General features: G+C 39.1%; 1 protein-coding gene across 1 annotated transcript; it reads left to right on the top strand.

Moving 5' to 3' along the window:
- Positions 1–10,767: 10,767 nt before the first annotated feature.
- stk17al (serine/threonine kinase 17a like) lies at positions 10,768–24,885 on the top strand. The gene is made up of 7 exons (XM_026916777.3): positions 10,768–11,195; positions 15,399–15,611; positions 19,870–20,014; positions 20,878–21,004; positions 21,676–21,724; positions 22,013–22,183; positions 23,254–24,885. The coding sequence occupies exons 1-7, from the start codon at positions 11,083–11,085 to the stop codon at positions 23,528–23,530; spliced, it is 1,095 nt and encodes a 364-aa protein (XP_026772578.1). The 5' UTR covers positions 10,768–11,082; the 3' UTR covers positions 23,531–24,885.
- The last annotated feature ends 240 nt before the right edge of the window (positions 24,886–25,125 follow it).

Raw genomic sequence — 25,125 nt, 5'->3', positions numbered from 1 at the left:
TTAAGCTGATCTCAGAAGGACACAGAGAGAGATCCAGTGGAGGAAAGAGAATAAAGTTAGAGATTACTACTTGCTTTATGGAGACATGAGTTAATCACACAGTTCAGAAATTTCATGTAAGTGTCATGGGCTATGGCCATATTGCAGGTATTTTTATTTTCCTTATATGACTTTTTTTTTTATGACAATGTTCAATTCCAGGGGGGGCTGGTTTGTTCAATTCCAGTGTTCAATTCTCAGGTTACTGTCTGTGTGAAGTTTTGCATGTCTGCCCCATGTCCACTTGGGTTTCCTATAGGTTCTCTTGTTTGCTCCCACCTCCTAAAAACATGCCAGTAGGTGAACTGTCTACACTACGTTGCCTCAAGTGTGAATAAGTGTAGACTTATGCAGAGTGTATTCGTTCCTTGCACCCAGTGTTCACCATGATCCTGACTAGGATAAATCAAATACTGAATAAGAGTTTCCATTCCATTCCATTGTGTATGTGGTGCTGAAATCCCATAGAGGCCTAACTGCGACCTCAACACAGTCAGATCAATATTCATGTGATTTTTATGCTGCTCTAACTCATTATGATGTTCATCATAATTTTACACCAAATGGACACTCCCACTTGATCAGTAACTGTTTCTCTGACATCCACATCATCCTGCTTTCATATAGTGATAGGCAACATGGCAGGAAACACACAAATTTTATAATAATTTGAATGTAAATTTGCACCTGGCCTCCACAAAACCTTTAACACTCCCACAGAGGGACTACTGAAGAAATGTTACGAGTTCAAGATTTATCAGATTTATGCTTTATTTTTTTAGATTTATGCTTTATTTTTAAAGAATGGTTCACTCCCTACTTAGTGCCATGGTAAACTGTAGATGCAGGCCTGAATTTGCATATTTAAACCTGATTGGCTCTTATAGTTTATGACACAATAATACTTGCTGGCCCCTTACTCAGATTAGTCAATGAGATTTTCAGCTCAAGTTTCTTAAGAGAAAAAAAAAAGCAAACCAAAAAAAAAAAACATCACAATGATGATTTTCATTATTTGACCAGACTGTCCATCACCTTTTAAAGAATATAATTATGCACAAAAACTTTTTATGATATTTAAGATGATCTTAAGTATTACTTATATAGTTTAGTCAAGCACAGTAGGTTACACTAGATTGTCATTCTGACACCTTCTATCATGTGAGTCTGGCTCCAAGAAACCTGCTTCTCCTTTTTCTCTCTGTCTTTGACTCTATGACAGTGTGTGTGTGTGTGTGTGTGTGTGTGTGTGTTCCTACACATGGTTATGTCTACATGCATATGTATGTGTGTGTCTTGTTATACCCCACCATCACATTCTAACACACGACTGCCAAAAATCCTTAGACATTTCTATGAAAAAGTCATTGACTGATCTGAGACCAGGTTTAGTCTCTGTCTCTTGGTGCTTGTAATACGGCTTTACGGCAGGAGGCTGGTCTCAGATCTGAAGGATGGAGCTGCTTCCACGCAGATGCTCTTCAGGTCAAAGGGTATTAGCGTCAGTGGTAGGGATTCCTTAAGAGCTTTTGTCAGGGGGACATTCTTCTTCGTGTCGCTGCATCTCTGTGTCAACAGCAGAATAAAAAAGGTCACAGAAGAAGCCTGCGCAGATGAGGAGAGACGGGGATGAAGAGAGAGACGGAGAAAGAGATTGTCATGTAATGTTAGAGTTTTGGACACCAGTGGGCAAATAAAACTAATGGTTTGAACACACACACTAAGTAACAATTGTCTCTGCCGTTGTCATCTGCCAAGGCTGATTATGAATAAGACATAATGTATTGCACATTTCTCAATCCTTTATTCTCTGAACCATTTCAGAAAGCTGAGAAAATATGAATGTGTGTGGTATTGCGTGGGTGGGAAATTTAGAGAGCAGTTCTTTTCTGAGAAGGGTAAAATAAAAACAGCTGAGTGTCCACACACACACGTACACACCCACACACACACACACATTGTGCTGAGGCTGCAGGAAAGTGCGGTGCAAAGATGTGTAACAGTGATGATGAGTCAAGCAAAAAACATTCTCAGATTCTTATCAAATAACAGGAATAATCTCACTGGGAAAGTTTTAAGGATATTTAAAATTTTTTTTTTACATGTGTGTTTATGTGTGTGAGGGATGGAGAAAGAAAGACAGACTAATTCAGCCCTCTAGGGACCTATTTAGAGTCTGTTTGGAAGAATGTTATGTCCAAAAATTCATGGGGATTTGAGACAAGACGTCATTCATATGTATATACACAAAGACTGAGTGTTTTTTTTTTTAACTACTGCATTCATTATGTCTGCTCTCACGGCATCTGTATTTCTATGAGAAAAAAAACACAGACTGCTTGGCAATTTGCCAGTAGCTTATTTGGATGCCATCTACATCCAACGCTGAGCATTGTGGTTGCATGCTATATAAACCAAACAGAGGTTTTAATAGGGAAAAAGCATCTCATATAAGCCTCCAAATTAACTAATTAAATCCTGAATAAAAATTAAAGGCATGATATAATGTTGGTGAGGGGTAAGTGGTCAGAGTTGGCAGTATAAAGGACACTCAAGGGCACCCTGTGCTGACGCAGGAAATCCTGGAAATTCCTAACAGAGATACGGAAATCCGTCCGCTGTTCCACGGAGGGATTGTTTCTCTTTCGATCCCCCATTCCAGACATAAATACACGGCAGTCCGAGCGCCGAGTTGAACCGAGCAGTGAAGCACACCACCAAATGGAATTATGTCAGCTTGTATTTATGAAAAAATATTTGTGGTATCGTTCCTAGCCAAACAGTGATACACATCCAAACACTGCTTTCTCATGAAATGGGTCAGTGAACACGTAAGTCCTAGGGATTTGAATGCAAACCCTGTGGTTTCTACAAGCCCTTGTGCTTCACAAACTTTAATTTCTTCAGCGTTTCATCACATATTTTCCAACGCAGTTAGCTAATTTTTTTTTTTTTGGTACTCCATCTCCAAACCACCAGCCTCTCCCATTCAAATGATGGAGTTCCCAGGCAGCTCCTCTCTCTGACTGCTGATCTCCCTGGCGCTGAGGTCTAAAGCCCAAAAATTACACTCAATTTTTAATATTATGGGAAAGGGAATTTGTGTTTTTTGCTGAGTTCACATGACCAGTAAAGAAGGCTTACAACCAGTGCAGTTCACACACACTCACACACTCACACAGGTTTGTCTTTCTGTTGTGAAGACCTTCCATTGACATAATTATTAATGCAGCTAATTATGCCAGATCTAAATCTAACCTTAATCTCAATAACCAAAATGGACCTTTTAGTTTTTAAATACAAGTTTTTGTTAAAAAATAAAGCAGCTTTCCTTGTGGGCACCAGCCACACACACACAGACACACACACTGATAAGGCGTGTTTAAATGAATTCATCAAGGTCCCTGCCTGTCACACTTATGCAACCATCACTATTATGAGCTATTGTGAACACACACCTGGAGACCAAAGGACAAGGACAATGACCTCACACCTAGACATCTCCGTGGTAACCAAATAAACCAAACCTGTGACCAGATGCACACGATATTATGTTCGTTGAATATTGATTATCTAGGTGAATGTTAATGCTGCAATGCAAAAGGTAGCCATGCTGTTTATAACAGCCTCCTTGCACAAAAGAACACACACAAACATATACACACACTCATGCTCACAAACAAACTCAGACCCAGTGTGCGTGCGTAAGTGGTTGGCTGTTTTTGCAAATGAGTTCAGGATGCAGGATGTGGGCAACTCAAGCTCACGTTGCTACCTGTGAAATGTCTTTCATCTTCTTCTTCTTTTTTTTTCTTCTCAACCGCTCTGTTCTTAATTCTTCTGCTGCTGTCTGTTCATCCTCCTACTCACTGCAGAAACCCAAACTGCTGAGACTTCAGAGGAAACTTAGCACGTTATATCAGTAAATGACTCAGATCTGTTAAATCACTTAGCAAATGAATGTGATTTCACTTTTTGCATCATCTAGACCCACTTTTTTTTTTTTCTTTTTTTTTTATCAACAGCATGTTAATACTCTCTTATCACATTGGAAACAAGTTATATTTATGATGAAATATGTATTATATATTACATCTGTAGAATATAATAGTATTTTAAGATCAACAATAATAATCTACAATAATATTGATTACAGAATGTTCTACTACATGTACTCCATATGTGCTGAGGTTTAGTGCAAAAGTGTGCATACCCCCAAGGAACAACAAGAGCAACAAGACATTGTTAGGTTTAACAGATTTTTCTTTATTATCACAAGTAACAAAATAGCCAAGTAGTTTATGTTAAGTAAGAAATAAAACATGTTGGGATACGCCATTATTGGAAAATAATCAACCATGTGGTGGTGTAATGTAAAGCAAAAGGCCTCAAAGTTGATTATTTTCCAATAATAGCACATACCATTCGACTTATACCACTTATACCATAGCAATTTGCCTCTTTTCATATTTTTTATTTATTAATTGGCCATTTTAAATTGTTCATTTATTCAAACATGACAGTTTTTTCATCCATTTATAGTTGCATTTAAAGTTGTGGAATATCCACAAACCAAATTAGTTCTTCTATCACTTATGTTATAGCAGCTATAAACAGTTGCTCCTTCACCAGCCTCTTTTTAAATAAGCTTGTCATATTAATGAGATTTCTGTCCTGAAGACTCTCCTGTGGTGGAAAACTATAAAAAAACATTTACAGCTTTACCTCTGACTGTTACAAAGTGTTGACACCTCCTTACAGAAACCTATATCAATTATACATTTTAAACCTGTTTATGTGAGCATGTGCCATGAAAATTCCTTTGTTAGTTACTATAGTAATGATAACGTATTAAAACAAAATTAAAATAAAATCATTATTATTATAGACCTGTGATTGGCCTTGCACTCTCAGAGCTGCACCTTCTGACCAAACAGATTTGAGAATTCAACAGTGCTGTGGAACAAGATATTTATAATGAGAAAAAAAATATCAGTTGAGAAGTTTGTATCTTCTCCTTTTTTTAATCTCCCCTTTTGACAAAACTATTCTCTAATAACTGGAATGGCCACCATTTGACTTTTTAACCTCACACAGCCTCTTTTGTATCCTTTAAACAGCTTTTCAGTTGTTTTCAGCCCCCTGTACTTCTTGACATATCTGTTCTGACTCTGCCAGATTGCGTTTTTCATCTTGTTGTCCATTGTTCTTGACAACTCTGCCAAGAAAAATTTTTTCAGTTGATTTTGGCATATGTTTTGTATCATTGTCAGGTTGCTGGATACCCCCATATTTCATACTAGTTTCGTTTTAACTTCTCGCGATTCTGTTTTCTTGGAGATCATAAAAATAGAGGTAAACTAGGGGTACATTTGGCTTTTTTACCCAGAAACGACGGGGGATGCAAACTTCTGCACTGGACTGTACATGTAGCTTTTATTAAGATACTTTTTTTTTTTTTAATGGATAGCCCTGCTGTCAAATGGTATCATCAGTCAAAGTTACCACAGTCCAGTGATGTACCTTAAATGAACTTGAAAGGTATGCACATATATATCATATATATTCTAATAATGCGCAAAAATAACATAGTCTTAAGATAACCATTGAGATTACCACATAGTTTCCAATATGAAGCTTTAAAAGGTATAGAGGGTGTGGTGTGCATGCACATGGCTAGGTGATGATGTGAACTAAAGGATGTGTTTACTTTGACTCCCTTCAGTTTTCACCTCTGTGTAATTACTGAAGGCTCGGGGGTCAATTTCACATCCCTGTGCTTGTAGTGTGTGTGTGTGTGTGTGTGTGTGTGTGTGTGTGTGTGTGTAGAAGAGACATAAGGTGTGTCTTAAACAACAGCCTTTTTTCATGGTTTCTTCAAAATGGAGATCCTGGCTGGAAAAACACTAGCAGCTGGATCATCAGTAATAACAAACATGTCGTTTCTCAAGAGGGACTCTCTAATGGGAAACTACGGAGTTCCCCGTTTTATTTCTGGACTGAACTTTTACCTGGCTAGGGAAGGTCACTTTCTAAATATGTACCATCTCAAATTAAAAAACTACTTGTCTAAAACTGTGATCACTACAAGAACGCTCAGAGTAACGTTCTCCTCACATCCAAGTCTTTTCCTTTGTCTTGTTAAATGTGACTTGATTCAATTACTCCTGATTAATCTGCTATGAAGCTTCACTTGATCCTGTGTCTTGTGCTAATGACTTCATTCTGTTCTCGTATTCTGCTTCGAATTTCTTCAGGCCTTTGTTTCGCCCGCTAAAAGGATTAAGAAGAACATGTGAGAATGTTTGGGAATAACTAACATGCCTTTAACAATGCAGAGACACCGAGCCTCAGTCCCTAACGCTCTCTCACGCACGGAAGCTGCTTGCGTAGTTTAGGGAGTGCAAATGTGCTTCTCTGTGTGACCTTTAACCTTGAAACATATACACTAACATAGACAAATACAAACACTTTTCAGAGTTCATAGCCTACAGTAGAATAAAGCTCTTTCAGCAAAAAAGAGAGATGTAACTCTTAGAACAATTTTTATTCATATATTTATTTTTATTCATATATTTATTTTTCTGTGATTTTTTAGACACCACACACACACACACACACACACACAAATACACAGAGGCAAAGTGGTAGAGGTCATCAAAAAGGTGTGAAATGAGTGCACCATTACATCAGTCCTGCACCAACACAGCAGAATTCACACCACCGATGTTACTGGATGACAGAGCAAAAATGTACATGAATGCAGTATACACACAATGCATGGTGGGAAAACCCTGATCACCTACTGTATGTGTCATTCAGAAACCTGTATGGTGGTTATCTACTGTATAAATACATTATATATATATAATAATATATATAATATATATTATATATCATATATATATATAATATATATATATATGATATAAGAAATAACAATGAATGAGTGAGCTGAAACATGTATTGACCTATTTATATCAACTGTAAATAGGTAACTCTGTAACTACTTTGCATTCATATCTATCTATCTATCTATCTATCAATCTATCTATCTATCTATCTATCTATCTATCTATCGTGTTTTATTTTAATACATTTTTTCTTTATTTGCCACTTTTAGGTTAAAAGCTCATCAGTTGTCCTACACTGACAACTCATAACTGTCAGAGGCATATTTTCAAAGATGATGCTTTGTTAATGTTTGTCAGTAATTTTGCCACATATGTTTTTCCCCCTCGTTTCGTCACCTGTAAATTCCCCCCACACCAGCCAGCTCTCCTCTGTCATACAATAGCTATGAACTGCGGAAGGTGAAGACTAACATGTGCTTCCTTCAAGACACATGAAGCCAACTTTTGAATTTTTTCAAACTGCTGTGTCACAGTGCAGCGTAACACACCCTGAGGAAAGCTCTATCCAATCTCTTCCATATACATGAGCTCACAGACACCCATGATTGGCTAGTGTCACTGTGATTGACAGGAGACCCTAACCAGTGAGAGCATGGCCACTTTTGTTCCCATGGCTCCTGACCATGGATGGTTGTGGTATTGCCAAGATTCAAACTTGCGATCTACAGATACTAGGCTGAATACTTTTCAGTTGTGCCACCCAGCCCAATGTTGTGCAATATGTTTTTGAGACATGGCATAGTGGCACAAAGGCACAAAGTGAAGATGTTTGTTTGAGTGGAAAATGATAATTTTATGTTATGCAGGTTTTATATTTACAACTATTTTGCCCATTCTTGTGAAGCAGAGTATTATTTTTAATAATATATATAATATTTTATTTATACATAATATTTTTCACCAATAATTTCATGCATTTTAATGTCAATTGGACTAAATGATCTATGACTTGGGATACGATTCAGACTTGAGCTTCTGAGACTAAGACTTTGACTCAGACTTTGACTTTTTTTGCATAACTGACATGTAAATAGGCTATACGAACATTACTTAACATTATTCAATCTATACTGCTACAGATGAGTATAGACTGGACTTGGATTCGACATAGACCAGTGATAATCAGCTTAACCTGTTCATAATAATAACATAACACAACACATAATAATAGCATACATAAGGCCCAGATATTATATGCTCAAAGTTATGAAGCAGACACATAATGATGCCTTGCTTTAATTCTCCCTCTGAGTGTCGTCTAATGTGTAGGTACACTTCCTCTTTTGCATAAACACCTGCGTTAATGAGAGGGTACACAACCAAAGAAGGATTCAGGGTCACAAGAACTCTGACTTGACCTGAACTCTGAGGTTAGGGAACATTATTGCACAGGCTGCCCAAAACAGACACACTGACACAGTAATGCCAGCCCTTTCCCCCGGCATCACATGCTTTTGGGTTTAATTAGGACCATCTGGAAAATGGGTTTCAGAAGCACACACACACACCACATGCAAAGTGATCAGAAATAGAAAAGGCATTTTGGTTCTATTTTATGTTTATTTGCCCTAACGGTTTCCCGGACTCTTGCTGTTGCTTGTGCAAGAATAGTTTAAACTAGTTAGTTGTCAAAAATGGGCCTGGGGTTATCAGTTCAAGTCACGATGGGGTGCAACACAGTTTGTTGCTTTTCCTACACCTTTTCTAATTTCGAATTAACTGGCGAATTGAATCAGGAGTCTTTGAGAACAGAGATCTCCAAACTGAGCCAGACTCAAACCCTCCAGTAGGCCAGAATTCAGAGTTCATATGAATAAACATTAGTTGGCAAATGAGCTGTTGTGTTGTGATTATATTGTGAAGGTGTTAACACTGCCATCACTTTTTGCACGAGCTCTGGTTTTTCTAAAACTATCATTTTAGCGGTTCTAGTCTGGTGGCTTTGCTGTTCGGGTCCTTTCTCATTCTCTCTGTCTCGTTTGCAGAGGCAGGTCATGACCCTCTCTGACTACCGCTCCAGTTATGTGTCTGTCAGCTGGCTACCATCAACACACAGACAGACACACACACATATACACATTCCTGAGCAACTGATGATGAGGTGAAGGAGTTCTCATGCTGAACAGTAGTTGGCGTGACTCACTTTACCAGGCTGTACACTCCAATTACCTACTGAGGTTTTGTGTTTTACAACACTCCTCTCGTATTCTCTGTGCTTCCTCTTGTCTCTTACACACACTTATATACACATAGAGGGTGTCTACAAGCTGAACCTTATTCTATCACCTTCTTTAGTCATAGTCATGCTAATCTACATTTACGTTCAGTCCCTAAAACTGAAAAGATAGAAAGAGAAGTGGGATATTTTTAGGTTAATGCACGTTTTTTTTAGTTTGGCACAGACTCTGTCCTAGAATTTGTATTACAACACGTCTCAGGTGGTATGGCTCTATTTCAGACACCAGTTACGGACTCAAAATCCCTGCAATTAGAAATGAATTATGTAATGTGTGTGTGTGTGTGTGTGTGTGTGTGTGTGTGTGGTGTGTGTGCTTGCACTCAGAGCCCACCCTATTATGTGCCCCTACCGTGTACCTATAATTACTGCCATTTTCTCATGGTGCACTTTGTACACAATTACTGATTGTAGCTGATTGTCCCTCATCCATCAGTAGAAGAGGACCACAGCTGACCAGATATTATTTGGCTGGTGGATCATTCTCAGCAAAGTGACACTGACATGGTAGTAATGTGTTTGCTAGTATTAGTGCATCAGGTGCAGCAGTGGTGCAACTTAAACACGTACCGTGTTGGTTCAGCATGAGAATCATTCTCTATCCTTTATCTGCCTTGGTGTCTGACCACAAGAAAACTGGTGGCTGGTTATTTTGGGTTGGTGGACTGTTTCTCAATGCAGGTAGTGACAAGTGTTTAAAAATCCCAGCACCTGATTCAGTTTTATCAACACCATACATACTAACATGTCAGTGTCACTGCTGTGCTCTGAATGATCCAACATACATACATACATACATACATACACACATAACATGTGGTCAGTGTGCTCATATGGTTGTCCTTAAGCATAGATGGATGGGATAGAGCTGTGCTGACAAATATTGCATAGCAACAGCCTACGTTAAGCTCATTATGGTATGTGTACAGGATAAAAAGGCCAATGCATGTAGATGCAAGTTCAGTACACATGAATGAAAAAAATAAAATCCCAACTTCTACATTATGAAAGCAGCAAGAGCAGCACTTTCTGTGAAAAATGACTGTCTCAAAGTGGGGTCCAGAGACCCCCAGGGATCCATGAATCATAGCTTGGGGTTTGCAATTTTCAAATTTTGCTACAGTGGTTGAAACCATAAACCATCAATAGCAAATTTGTTATGAATAGAAATAATATCTACTGGAATCTAATGACATTTTTATTATAAGAAAAATGGGTTCTATGAGTGAAAAGAAATGAAAAAAACAACAACAGACAGATAGATAGATAGACAGACAAAATATTATTGTAAATGTTTAAATAATGTGCTTAGTATTTTTAATAGTTTGTAAGATAAATCTGAAGCATTCATTTATTAAATAATTAATTCATATTATTAGCATAGCATGTCTTTATTAAATAAATATTTATTTATTTTAGGCAATGCCGTGCAGGTTAGTCTTCAGTAGGTTCCTGACTGACAAGTCTAAGAGCCTCAGAGCCACACGTTTAGAAACGTAGCCCCGCCCCCTACATCGATTGGCTGGTGAGTTGCATTGCAGCGAAAGGGGCGGAGCTAGTGGAGTATCTTATTGTACAGAGTGTGTGCTTGTGCTCAGACTTCGAGACACGTTTATGTGTACTGGACGTTGCTGGGGCTATTTAATACTGGTCTCCAGAGGCTTTAAAACTACATTACTACTCACTAAAAAAGTAAAACCAGGAGTTTGTTCTGTCTGTGCTCACTGTTAAGTTGCATTCAGGCGGTTTTGGACTAGAGTCTGTTGAATAATTCAGCAGAGCTGCAGTATCTCCAGGCAGGACAGCTTGCTGAGGTGCGCTCACCTGATGGACTAAAAGGTTCCCGGTTTCAGTGATTAAACCGTGTTTACTTGTGCAGTTCTCAACGCCGCAATGTTGGACTCCTCCGTCAAGAATAAGAGTGGAATGGTGACCAAAATCCACACACGAATCCGCACAGAGCCGTTTAAGACCAACTACGACCTCGTCGGCAAAGAGCTCGGCAGGTAAAACCCGCAGTCTTCTCTGGAGAGGTTCTGGGCACGCGCTCACTAGCTAAATGTTTTTAACAAGATGAGCGTTTAGCTTAGCTTAAAAGCTTTCATTTTTAAAGTCACCTATATTCAGTTTGCGTGTTAATTGGGTGGTCTTTAACTTCACACGGCTGGAATAACCCAAATTTTACCCTTTTACTTCTCCGACTTGACTCACTGACTGCTTTTGAGTCAGCTTGTAACGTGTAAATGTCACTTAAAAACACTTTCAAGGCTAAATGTAGCCATAATGTCAGTCAAGCTGAGGTAATTTGAGTTTAGTACAAACTGAAGGTAGTCAGGTGTGCAGCTCAAATTAAAGAATAAAATGTCACAAATAAAATGTCTCTTTTCTAAAACATATTCCATCACCAAAGACATGTTTGGTCTAAGGTTTTGTTCTTTATTTTTGCCCTGAAGCTATGAGTATATTATATTAGATAGCACATTATGAAAGGATGTGTCACCCAGAGAAGACTTTGGGTGACACAGACCTCTAAAAGTCCAGTGCATTTCCCTGGTAGAAGGGAAAAGTGGTGCTAATTTCATTTTTTGGCCAAAATATTGATTTCAAAGCCAAGTCTTTTATTCTGAGGTTTTCTAATTGGTGCTTTTTTTGTATTTGTGGCTCAGCATTTGGTTCCTAAGCTGGAAAAAGGCTCAATTTATGTTCAGTCTTGTGGACACAGTTCCCTGTGGTGCAGCAATAAAAAGAAGAAAAGGGGCAAAGACCTTGTCAAAGGGTTGTGTGCATTGGATGTCAATAATATATCTGAGATCCCGCATTTGCTGTGGTTTTAGATAACAGAAATGTTAGGAAAATTCCATCACTGGGTGTTAACATCAAGGATTTAATCAGACAGCAATATTTCAACTTCAGCAGGGCATTACTCAGATGAATATCTACTGGCAGACCAGGTTTCAATTTATGGTTTGAAAACATGGCGATAAAATCTGGTTGCTTTCATAGGTTCTTGGAATGCTCTTTTTCACGGAATAAAAACATTCATGACCCCACATGCATGTGTCACGGGATGCATAGTTCTTTATGTAATGCATGCTATCTGATCTTCAGTTGAAAGAGAAATCCAGATCTGAGGGAAGATCAAGCTCCATGGTAGAGGCAGTCAAAATATCGTGCCTTCCTGCACCCAAACACCACCTGTTGCATGCATACGACACACACACACACACACACACACACGCACACAGTCGAGCCATCAGACTTCAGGCTGAGAGGATACCTCAGTGTAGGCACATTTCCTTTACTAGTCATGTTTGCACATTCTGACAAATCACTAATTTCGTGTCTGCCAAAGAGCCTCAGCTGTATGCTCATTTGGAGCTCGCTTTGAATAAATGTAAATGAACACATGTGTACTTCTTTGGTTGGACAAAGAAATATCTCTCGCTCTCTTTCTCATGCATTTTAAAGTGTTCAGGTGATCAGATATCACTGCTTTGGACGTTGACAGAAAGAAGAGGAGATGGATTCCTCTGCAAGGAAGTGCTTGTCTCACTTCATTTTCCTGAGTGATATTATGTATAAGTCCTTGCGAGTGTCCTACTTTTGAGCGCTGCATAGGACACTGGCCTGATTTCAGCTCTGATTTTTTTTTTTTTTTTGGTGGAGTGTCATTTTAGGAACTTCCCCTGAGGGTCCTAGGAGTTGATCCTGCCCTTGTTCTCGCTTACTGTGTGCCGATCAGGTACAGCAGCATGTCCAGGTGTTTTAGAAATAGGGAGATGAAGAAAACTATGGTTAGCACCAATTAATTTTATTAGAGACAAGGCTGCATTTGTAGAATATTTTATTTGTTTAGTGGGAATTTGGTCAAAATAATCTGCATGAATTGCATAGGAGTAATAGCCCACTCGGAGATGTGAGTTAGGGTGGCCATTGCTGGGTCCATTGCTTGGGGCATTGCCATGGCTGTTGGACTGTCCATTGCGGTATCCATTGCCATATCTATTGGACTGTCCATTGCTGTGGCCATTGGACTATCCATTGCCATGACTATTGGACTGTCCATTGCTGTAGCCACTGGACTGTCCATTGCAGTATCTACTGCCATGGCTATTGGACTGTCCATTGCTGTAGGCATTGGGGTAGCCATTGGAGTGGCCATTACCATGCTATGGCCACTGGGCTCTCCATTGCTGTAGCCATTCCCATGGTTTTTATGGCTAAGCTTACTTCAAGGATGAAGGCTTATCTTAAGGTGGCAAATTGTTTAGGACATCAAATTAACAGACTTTAATAAGAGCTGAGAGAAAGACATGCATGGTTGCATTTCTATGCTCTCAGTCTCTCTTTCAGCACACACATCCGCAGACAAGCACGGTAAAGAAAAAAAAGAGGATAAGTGTTTAGTTTCGTGCAGGATGTACATCCACTACTGCATCTGGGTCATGTAACCACACAGTGTGTGTTTCCTGTCTGTATGGTGAATGAAAACATCCTTTTAAACCTTTTAAGGTAACTGATCGCAGATCAATGAAACTGTGAAAGGGGTAAATGGGGACACTTCATTCTTATCCCTGTTTTAGAATGGTTTAAAAAAAAAAACAGACACTGCATATCAAGAACAGTCAAATACCAGATGTCGAATGAGTGGTAATTACAACCTGCAGCACTTTGCGCAGTGGTTATGGTTTTAGTGAATTATGATGGTCAGCGTTGTGCCCTCTGACCTTTTTGTCGCCCCACAGCATTCTTCTTTTGTGCTGAACATGAGTAGATACACTGAGAGATGGGAGCACCATTTATCTAGGGTATAGTGGGTGGTCTGTGTCCCCAACCACCCACATGCCCACTTTGTGCTTCAGACACACCATAGTGTGTCTTATTGTGAAGCTTCCTAAAGAAGAAGCAGTGAAGGCGGAGTTAAAAGCAAATTGTTCTTTTGGCTGTTAGACAAAGGGTTGTACAAGCTGGTGGCCTGGGCTGTGTGTGTGTGTGTGTGTGTGTGTGTGTGTGTGGGGTTGGGGGGTGGGGGGGTTCTAATGAGATGACTCTTTAAAGTAATCGCTGAAGTGTGGGCTAGACATCCAGTGTACAGAATGACCCTGTGTGTATGTGAGGAGGAGATCCCTATGTCCCAACTGTCGTTTTTATCTTCAGAGTGTCAGGCTGTCGGAAGAAGAAGCAGAGATAAAGCAGAGAGAGAGATGGACACGCAATGAATCAAGTGACTTAAATGATAACAGAGCAAGACTGTTTTGTCTGACTCTGTTCTAATTATCAACCTTGTGGACCTATGAGAGCAATATCAAGGTCGTTAAAGCCACTGACACCTAACAGGGAAGTGCTTGGTCAGCTTGTGACATCAGAGGCATGTAGATTTTCTTCATCTCAGTAATTATGAAAACGACTTAAGCGGCAGCCGTGAGTCATTGTGGTCAGTAGACGAGTTGCTTGACATCTCATTTGGGGACACGTCTTCTAGGTCAATAGATGAGAATGTTTTTCTTACAGCTGTGGGTTTACCGCAGGCAGCATTTCCTATTGTAGAGTGCAAAGCAACAATTTTTTGGGAATTATTGTTAACATTTAATGTCTTTTCAGTAAAGCTAAACAAATTTTACTAAAGTAAATCTCCAGTAATTGCACATGTAGTGAATGAAATGAACAATGAGAATAAAGTTCAAGTTATTATAAGCTATCAATTCAGATAAGGATTTATTCAGAAATTTGAGATTTGATAAGTTTTCAGATTTATACAGTCCTAAAACATAAGAAAAAATGTTCCAGGTGCACTACTATATTATATAAGAGTAAGATGTTCACACAGATTTAATGAATATGCAAATTGGAAATGCTGCCCATCCTGCATAGCCACCCCTTTTCCTCTGATAAACTGGATATTATGTGGCCTGTATTTGCATATTGGAACATGATTTGCTCTTGCATTTTATGGTGCAATAGCTCTTGCTGACTCAGAAGTTTAATCTCTTACAAAAACGTAATAAAACTGTTGCAGTGACTCTTCTTGTGTTTAGATTATTTTGATCATTCTTCTTATACTTATTCCTGCAAAAGAGATTTAGTCATTAACACATTTTATAAAGTTTAAAGTAACATCTGAACAAGACATTTGAAAAAGATTAATTGACTATGATCACTAATCATCTCTCTCTCTCCCTCTCTTCCTCTCTGTCTCTCTCTCTCTCCAGAGGGAAGTTTGCCGTGGTGAAGAAGTGTGTGGAAAAGGCCACACACAAGGAGTACGCCGCCAAGTTCCTGCGCAAACGGAGGAAGGGTGAGGACTGCCGTGCTGACATCCTGAACGAGATCGCCGTGCTCGAGGCGGCCAAGGCCAACCCTTACGTAGTGGGGCTGCACGAGGTGTACGAGACCAGCACTGAGATCATCCTGGTGCTTGAATAGTAAGCTTCACACACACATGTTTCAATTAATATGATGTGTAGTGCATAGCAGTATATGACCAATATCAGGCACTTTTATCAGCCGTACTTTAGCAACACCGATCAAGTCTATCGGACACTCTATTGGAAATATATTTTTAACACTAAATGTTTCGTTTCCCCTTTTCACTGTCAAGCCATGCATTTCTATAGATGCTACATAAAAGTAGAAATGAATTCATAGTTTTGCGCAGGTTTTAAATCATGAAATATGTATTGATGCTTCAGGTATCATGAGTTTTGCCATATATATATATGTGTATATATATATATATATATATATATATATATATATATATATATATATATATATATATATATATTATATATATATATATATATATATATATATATTATATATATATATATATATATATATACACACACACACACACATATACACACTGTGTGTGTGTGTGTGTGTGTGCGTGTGTGTGTGTGCATGCACGTGCGCACCACTGAACCCTGGGGCTGTTCTCTGCTCGTCTCAGATGAGGCGAGTCAGCGTTCCAACTTAATTATCACCAGAAATCAGAGAAACACTAACCTTAAACTCACCTCTCACTTATGAGAATGCAGTGTTCTTCTTCAGTGTTCTCTTAAGCCTGTCCAGGTACTAGATCAATACACACACACTCAGCAAAGCAGAATGAAGTCATGACTTAGACACAGAGAAACAGAGAGAGAGAGAGAGCAAAACCATCAGGTCTTGACTGCACTGTCTCGGTCACTCTTTTAAAACCAGGATGATTTTGTATCTAGTCACGTGTGCACATGCATGGAGGTCTTGCCGAATAATTCCACAAGCTCTGAATCTCAGACTGTGAGTGGCGTCAGTATACAGAGCTGATAACGATCTATAATGAGACTCCAATTAACCCTGAGAAACATTTCCCAAACTGCCTCCTCCATCTTTTTTCAGTTACAAGAATCATTCTTTATTCTGACCCTCTTTATTGTGCTTTTTATCAGGGTTTTTTTGTGGCTTATTTAGATTTTCCCTTATCATCAACACTGCAACACTTTCACAGACTCTGCACTTTTTTCTGAATGTTTCTTCGGCACACACCGGATGCTGGTTGCGAGTGACAGGAGTTTTGAGAAACAGTAGATTGCATCTCTGTCTGACTCTCAGTAGCCAACTTCCTGTGCACAGTTCATTCGTTTCTGCTGAAGATCAGCTGTACGTCAGTTAACAGCCTGACGTAGACGTGTGAACACAAGCACATGCACACACCACAATGTGTGTCATTGCCTTATTAGGAAATTACTGAATTAATCATTCTTTTTACGTGTCTGTCCCCTGTTCTGTATTATCTTGTCTCTTTCTTTGAGTTCAGTGTGTCCCTATGGCAGATATACAGCCTGAGAGTGTAATGATACTTTAGTTTATAAGGAAGCTTCCTTCTGTCTATTTAATTTTGCATGACAAAAACATTGCTCCTCTGCTTTAACACTTTCACTTTTTTTTGGCTCCATCTGCCTCCTTTCTCTGTAGAAGCAGAGAGACAAAGAGGAATGAGAGCTAGAAGAAAAGAGCAGGAGATACAGAGAAATGATTTTTTCCATTTCCTGTGGCTTTTCTTGCTAGGCTTTAACTGGGCTTCTAAAAACAGAGCAGCAAGCAAACACACATACACACAAGCCTGCAGCCACAACCACATCCTCAGTGCTGAGCGTAAACCCAAGTGATGCGACACTGACTCTATCGCATGCGTTTAACATTTAAGAGGCGAAGTTTTACAAGAAATCCAACCAAAATACCATCAGTTCACTGGTTGAGTTTTTTTTTTTTTTTTTTTAATGGGCTTTTTATTCTGACTCACTGCTAGCCAGCCCATTGTTTCTTCTTCTGTGCATTTTTCTTTCTCACCAGTACACCTTTTTTTTGACTTTTTGCTGACTTTCAACAGACACAAATGCACAGTGTAGTATAGACTAGCAGGATTCGCACAGTAATGCACAGAAATACTCTCAGGTAATAGTGGTGGCCTGATATGACAGAATTTTGGACACAACTGAAATGGTCCTGTTTGAAATACAGAAAAAACATATTGTAGATTTTGCTTTAAAATAAAAAGCATTAAATGCCATTACTTAAATATCTGCAGGGTTATGAAAGAAATGACATTACCAAACACACCTGCTGACAATAATTAAGCAAAAAATGTAATTTATTATATTAATAAAATATAAAGAAAATGATTACATGGTCTACATATGCACAAGATGTTGTGCTTTCAGGTGTTCCTCATGTGAGGTAACATTTTTGGGTAAATATTTTCTTGTTTTGAAACCTACAATGTAATTTTAAGCCATTTTTGATTGTCAGTTTTCAGAGTTGTGAAGTATGAAGGCTTTTTGCTTTACACATTATTAAGCTGATATGTTATGTATTCAGTCTGAGACAGACACAAGTAAAAGAGAGAGCACTCGTGAATAATGGCAAGAATGACAAGAATATTAAACAGCACCATAGCAACAAAAACGGCTACTTCCCTTTTGAGCACAGTGTCTGATAACAGCACTGTTCTCCCTTCTGCTCTTCTGTGTGTTGTGTGTCAGAGAACCTGGCAGTCAGATGCTGTCAGTCCAAAAATCCACCTTGAAAGTGTTATGTTTGTGTTTCTGGTTTCCTCTTTTCCCATGTATGCACTCCTTATGTTTGTTCAGTATCGAACATCGAGTGTACCATCTAGTTTGGGCTTTTCCAGTGCACTGCCTGTGGTTTGTTCAAAGTGCGTGCAGGACTGAGACTATCTAATTAACTCGGAGCTGATGGCCAGGCTGATAAGCCATCCTTAGTACCCCAATTATTTACACAGCTGGCTTTCAGGGTTGTGTAACAAATGAAGCGTACAATGTACACACAGGCGAACATGTGAAATCTAAAAATCCCACGCACTTTGCTGAGCAGTAATAGTTACGCAAGCCTGAGGCTCGACAAGCCAATTTATTTATTGATTTATTTATTGTTATTATTTTTACCCCCATTTTCTCTCGCTAAAATTTTTGGTCTCAGCTTTTCCAACCAGCCAGCTCTCAGCTATCATACTACAGCTACCAACCACGGAGGGTGAAGCAAACGCATGCTGCTCATGCTGCATCACAGGGCAGCGTAACACACCCGGCCGAAAGCTCTATCCGCACTCTTCACAAGCTCCCAGACGCTTGCTATTGGCTAATGTCACCATGATTGACAGGGGAGAGAAAGCATGCCATTCCTCCCACCCACGTTTGCTCCCTTTTCTCAAGATGATAGAGTGAATGCTTTTCTGTTCTGCCTCTCAGGAGCGGGTTTTTATGCTATGAGTAACACCTTGGTCTGTTAGTGCGTAGGATTAAATAGATAATAAATGTCAGATGTCAAGTCAGGACACAACTGGATAAGACTTAGTTTGGATTTGAAGCTAAAGCCCTGTCAATAATAAAGTCTAGACAGTTCTGCTTCTTCTACATATCACTTTGGTGGGGTTTGAGTACATCAGTTAAATCAAAGCCTGACTGTAGGAGGGTTTGAAACTTCACTCGGTTGTCAGTGTGGGCCAATGTGCACTCATATTAAAGTCCGTAAATCTTCTGTAATACTGGCCTGTTTGGAGCTGAGAGTTAGTGATTCATGGATGTGATGTCTGCAGCACTTGGCCTTAGGTCTCACTTTGTGTCTAGTTCCTTATTACTTCCCTGCCAAAGTGATCCAGAGATGTTTTGCAATTTGCGTAGTGTGAGTGAGTAGGTGTGTGGGAGTTTTTGCTGCCAGAAAAGCCACAGAATTATAATGTTCTTCACACTCCGTCCTAGTGGCTCCGTATATTTTGAATGGTAGATCTGAAAGAATTTGTGAATCTGTGAAATAAGTAAATAGTGGCTCAATATTAGTAATTCAGAAGGATGTTAATCACACACTAATAGTATTTCTTAAATATTTCTCAACAGTATTTCTGCATTACTAATGTCGCAATCCACTGCCTGAGACATTTGTATGCTCAGTAGTCATTGAAGTATGGGAAAGATATTTGTTTAAACAGTTGGTTTTGATAATAAATTGTGATTTATTTTCATTTCTTGAATTGAATTTCTTTTTAAATAAAGAGATTGATCAAATATTTTATTTCATTTAAGATTGCTATGGCCGTGAGTTCTAATGATTGCATTGAGAAAATTAGTATTTTCTGGCATTTATTGATTACGATCTTTTCTTTCTGTCTCTGTCTTTCAGTGCTGCCGGAGGAGAAATCTTCAATCAGTGCGTGGCCGATAATGACGAGGCCTTCACAGAAAAAGACATCATCCGTTTGGCCCGGCAGATTCTAACAGGCGTAGCTTTCCTTCATCGCAACAGTGTCGTTCACTTAGACCTGAAGGTGGGCAAAATCAGTGTGTGTGCATGTCTGTGCATGTAAATGTCTACATAAATAAACCAACCCACCGTACAGACTTCATTCTGTGTGTGTGTAAAAAATCTAGTTACATAACACACAGAAGCTGAGATTTCAGATGGAGTGGCTGCAATTAGAGTTCAGGGTCTCGTAAACCTTTACTGTTCACTTTCATGCAGTCGTTATGGGAGTGAGTGCATTTGTGTGAGAGCAGAGAGGTTGTACTCCACGTCTTCATTGTCTTGGTCAGGTCTGGTAGAGAGAAGCACTGCAATAAACCTGTGCTAATTACAGCTGTGTGTGGGAGGTACTGATCTGTAGAGGTGACTCTTTGCACAGGATTTATCTTGTTAGATATCTGAGAGACTTTTGAGACTAAAAGAAAGGGTTGCTTACTGAAAGATTTATTAAGATGGTGAAAAACTAGCAGAGGAAAAAGCTGCACCTCATCCTTAAGTCATGCATCAGCTGTATTTAGTTGGAGCAGCCAAAACCACAGGTCACTGGTAAATAGACAAGTAAAAGCACAAGTTAAAATAGACCAGGAAATTTATAAAGCAAGGCTGATTTACTAGATGGTGCAGATGTTGGAAAAATCCCTTTCATAAGGCCCTTTTTTTCTCAGGAAGTGTTTTAATTTGACATACCAGTCCATCATATTTGCTGTTGAAAGCATTCCTCTTTCCAAATAATTCCATGCAGGTGGAGAAATTTAGCCTAGATCGTGGAAAGACCTCTCTTTCTGAAATAACAGAAATGTGCACAAACAGAAGAAGAAGATTAGTTCTAATTGTTCTATGTGGATATTTTGTTATTAACACCTCATGTTTGTGTTTTGCCTATTCCAGCCTCAGAACATTCTGCTAACCAGCGCCCAGCCACTTGGGGACATCAGGATCGTAGATTTCGGTCTGTCTCGGCACGTGGACGACACGGCAGAACTGCGTGAGATCTTGGGAACTCCAGAGTACGTAGGTGAGTCACTAGGGTTTATCTGCTTTGGGTTATCTGCAGTGTGAATGAAGGTCAGAAGGAAGTACAGATCAGATCGGGGATTTTGGATTGAAGTGTAAAGCCGCACTGCCCTATGTGCCATATGTGTATGAAACAGTCAAAAACAGAAGACCATTGGAAATTTGCAGTTCGCTCCTCTTTGAGAAAAAGCCATCTTCAAAGTGTTACACAAAGATTGGTGATGGAAAAAAAACTCCGTAATTTTTGGTGTAGCTTGTAATTTAGCTATGACTTAGCGTTTTAGTTGTAGCAGCTTTCACCAGCTTTGATGATGATTTAGTAAAATTGGTAAAAGAGTATTATACCATATAATACAGCCTCCTGACTGTTCTGTCAGTTCAGGAAGTGTAAAATCCTAGTGCTTCTTCCTTTTCGGATCTTCTGTGCTGTAGTACAAAGGTTGAAGCTCTAGATCTCAACACATCTAAAGCAGTTGTGCTACTGGGCAATAATGCCAATTCCCATGTCAGTGTTCACCAAAGCTGACGTTTTGCTCAGTAAATTTATTCCCACTGAAAATCTTTGACTCGAAACAAGTATGCATGTTCACCTTCACCTGTTAGTGTTTAGTGTTTTATTTCTAATAATAATCCAACATGAATAAAAGTTTGATTTCCTTTTTCCACTCACAGCTCCTGAGATTCTGAGCTACGAGCCAATCAGCACGGCTGCAGACATGTGGTGAGTAAGAGCTGTGTGTGTATCTGAGTGTGTGTGTGTGTTGTGTGTGTGTGTGTGTGTGTGTGTGTGTGTGTGTGCGTGCGTGCATTTACAGCTTTATAAGGTCAATTTAACTGATAACTTCTCTAGCGTGACAAGGCATTTCTATAAATATTGCTCCATCACTATCGCTGCTTATCATTAAAACCGTTTGTGTAACAAATTTCCCACAACTGCCAGGGTACGTGACTAAGTAATATGTTTAGCGCCAATATCACCAAGCATAACACTTCTTTTCATGTCGTATAGGAGCATCGGTGTGTTGACATACGTGATGTTGACGGGCGAGTCTCCTTTCCTGGGCGAGGAAACACAGGAGACGTACCTGAACATCTCCCAGTGCAATGTGGACTACCCACAAGGCAGGATCTCAAGCCTCGCCAAGGACTTCATCACATCGCTGCTCCAGGTAGAACCCAGGTATGTCGAGAAAGAACAGCTAATGCACATTTGAAAGCCTCTGCTTATTTTCAAGATACACATCAATTAAAATGTCAAGCAGGACTTGGGGGAAGACAGTCTCCATCCTCAAGCTATAAATTTAGCCAAAAAAATAAATCTTGATTAAAATGTAACAGCCAGCAAATGTACAGGCCCTGTTGCATTCCCACGTTTGTCTGGTGCCCGCCTGACGCACAGCAGTGGCCATTTTGGCTCTGTCACAGTGACTAATGGCAGCCCAGATCTGTCACCATGTTGGCTCCATGAGAAATGATGGCAGCCTTTGCCTCTGCACTCACTAAAACTTTACAGCCACAGATCATCAGCGATATGAGAGGAAAATGAGAGGCTAAATAAAAGCTATGTGGAAAAATTCCTCTGTGTGCGAGTAATCCCAAAGAGAAGGAAAAACCTGGGGAGAGGGGAAAAGGATAGGACTTTTAAGGTTTAAGTTTTGGTCAAACTGCTGGAAAAAGCCTTGTGAAAAATCCACAAATTGACAGTTTTAATAATAATAATAATAATAATAATAATAATAATAGACTTTATTTATATTACACCTTTCATGCTTTGTAATGCATTTTAAAGAAAAAAGTCAACATAAGAATGAGAAAATGGAGAAAATAAAAATATAAAATAGTCAAAATTTTAAGGATAAATAATTCTAAAATGAATAATAATGTAACCATTAATTTAAAAAATGAAATAGTTATAATGAATTTTGTAAAGCAGGGAATTGTAGCTCAGAAAAAAATTGAATTAAATGTTTAGTACAAATTAAAATAAAACAATGTAAAATATACAAATGCTAATAAAATGTCAAGTGATATAACAAATATAAAACTAGAGAAGGGCTAGAAGAAGTAAAAAGATACGTTTAAGCTCATTTGTAGATTGCATTTTAAATATTCCACCCAAGTTGATCTGTATTAACAGAAGCTGGAATTGCATATCACATTAACTTTCCAGTTATCCTTGAATACTGAAGCACTTTCTAATGATATCATGGTTTTTTTTTTTTTTTTGTTTGTTTTTTTTTAATTGTCTAGAAATCGATCCACAGCAGACGAGTGCCTGCGTCACCCCTGGTTAAACCCAGACTCTCACACCCCCACCGCTGCTTCTACCACCACCACGCTTGACGAGCAGGAAACCAGCCAATCAGAATCCGAGCCAGAGAGTCCCGATTCATCTCCTGAGCATCCCGACATCCCGTCGTATCCCACGTACCCCGGACAAGGGGATCTGAAAACGGGCCGGGACACTTTCACTTTCACAGAGTCGTTCCCTACTCGTCCTGAAATGCAGCAGGAGCTGATCTGTTAGAGTGACGGCCATGCCGTCCAATCAGAAGGGAGCTCAGTTTGTCAGCGATGTTAAGAAAAGACACTGGTGTGAGCTGGTCCGCTCAGGTGTTTTTGGCCCCAGTTGTGTGCCCATTGGCGTGTGTGTGTGTGTGTGATTTTAGGTATGCACTTATGACTGCAGCTAGTAAGAAGTGCCCTTTAACAAGCCCTTAAGAAGCCTATGGTAATTGCAAATTGTTAATAAAATGTATTTTAATTAATCAAATAAAAATAGGTTTCTCTCTGTGCGCACACATTCACACACGCACACTCACACACGCGCACACGCACATCAGTGTAAATAGAAGCTTCTGTGATTACTGAGTGTCTTTTAGTCTGCTGGTTGGAATTGAATTGTGGGTAATCCTTATCCGGAGAGCTGAACTCTCAACACCAGTGAATGCTCATGAGGTCAAAGACAACAGATGGACATTTGTTAAGATGGACACTCCATCTGCTCTAAGATGAATGCTGTGGGGTGTGCTTGGAGACTGTCTTCACCAGTGGATCGTTGGATCAGGTCCTCTTTTAGGACACTTCAAACTTGGGAATAGTAGCTTCTTTTTTTTTTTTTTTTTTTTAAAGCACTTTTGGAACAAAAAAAAAAACTGAAAAGGCAAATGTGCCAAAGACTTTGGTTCAGATAAGCACAGTTTAGAGTTTAGAGTTAATGTCCACACATGTGCGTGTCCACACTCCATCACTGTAACCTCTGTGTGTATCACCGTCTCCACCACGTGCCACAAACACCGACTTTTTCTGTTCCATAGATTCAAGAACGTTTTGCTGCGGTTGCACAAGTTTTATGTATAGTTCTTACGTTTTCCAGGCCATTATTTTTCCTCTTTTCTTTCTATCTTTATTTTTTTATGTAAAAATCTTCATGCTCTTTAGAGAGCAAAATTGGCATTCTCAAAAGATACGGTTACATCGCCTTGATCTGTAAAATGTCTGTCTGTCTGTCTGTCTGGGTGGGGAAGCATTTTGGTTTGATTTGGTATAGTGACTTTCAAGTGACTCAGCGGTCATTGGCTAATTCAGAAAACGTCTGGGGTTTGTGGGAGACGAATACATTTTGAGGAGTGTATATATTAAAAAGAATTGTGTTTTAAGAGAATATTGTGTAAAATAAGTATTTTTCTATTTTCCATTGTGTTTGATAATATTGAATATGTAAGAAAATATAAAGATTGTCTTAATTTAGGATTTTATGTTTCCTATATGCTTGTGGCAGGTTTGCACTTGTGTCCACTGGACCATCTCTTGATGAGTTCGATATTATTTGCATTGCTGGCAAAGAATTGAAGAATAATAAATGTGCATTTTGTATTAAAATGTGTTTTTCTGATTTGTAACCACATTTTAGAACTGATCAGAATGCTATGTTTGTGTCTCTCATGAGAATATGAATACATTATTCAGGTTGAAGTGATAATGTCTTCTAAACAGATACGAATAGGAGGTGTCTAGTTGAGACTAGAGGTGTGCATCAGACCTGGGAATCCCAACAATGCAACAAAAAAGGTTTTTGCTTTCATGCTGGCATAGTTTAGGCCACACTCACTAAAGACAGTT

Source organism: Pangasianodon hypophthalmus, chromosome 13 (assembly GCF_027358585.1).
Source record: "Pangasianodon hypophthalmus isolate fPanHyp1 chromosome 13, fPanHyp1.pri, whole genome shotgun sequence".
NCBI classification, from domain to species: Eukaryota; Metazoa; Chordata; class Actinopteri; order Siluriformes; family Pangasiidae; genus Pangasianodon; species Pangasianodon hypophthalmus.
Note: the sequence above shows the minus strand (reverse complement) of the source record. Positions and strands in the feature narration are given on the sequence as shown.

Coding starts and splice junctions, on each gene's coding strand:
- stk17al (XM_026916777.3), top strand. CDS start 11,083: ATGTTGGACTCCTCCGTCAAGAATAAGAGTGGAATGGTGACCAAAATC. Junction 20,015..20,877: donor TCGTTCACTTAGACCTGAAG/GTGGGCAAAATC, acceptor TGCCTATTCCAG/CCTCAGAACATTCTGCTAAC. Junction 21,005..21,675: donor GGGAACTCCAGAGTACGTAG/GTGAGTCACTAG, acceptor TTCCACTCACAG/CTCCTGAGATTCTGAGCTAC.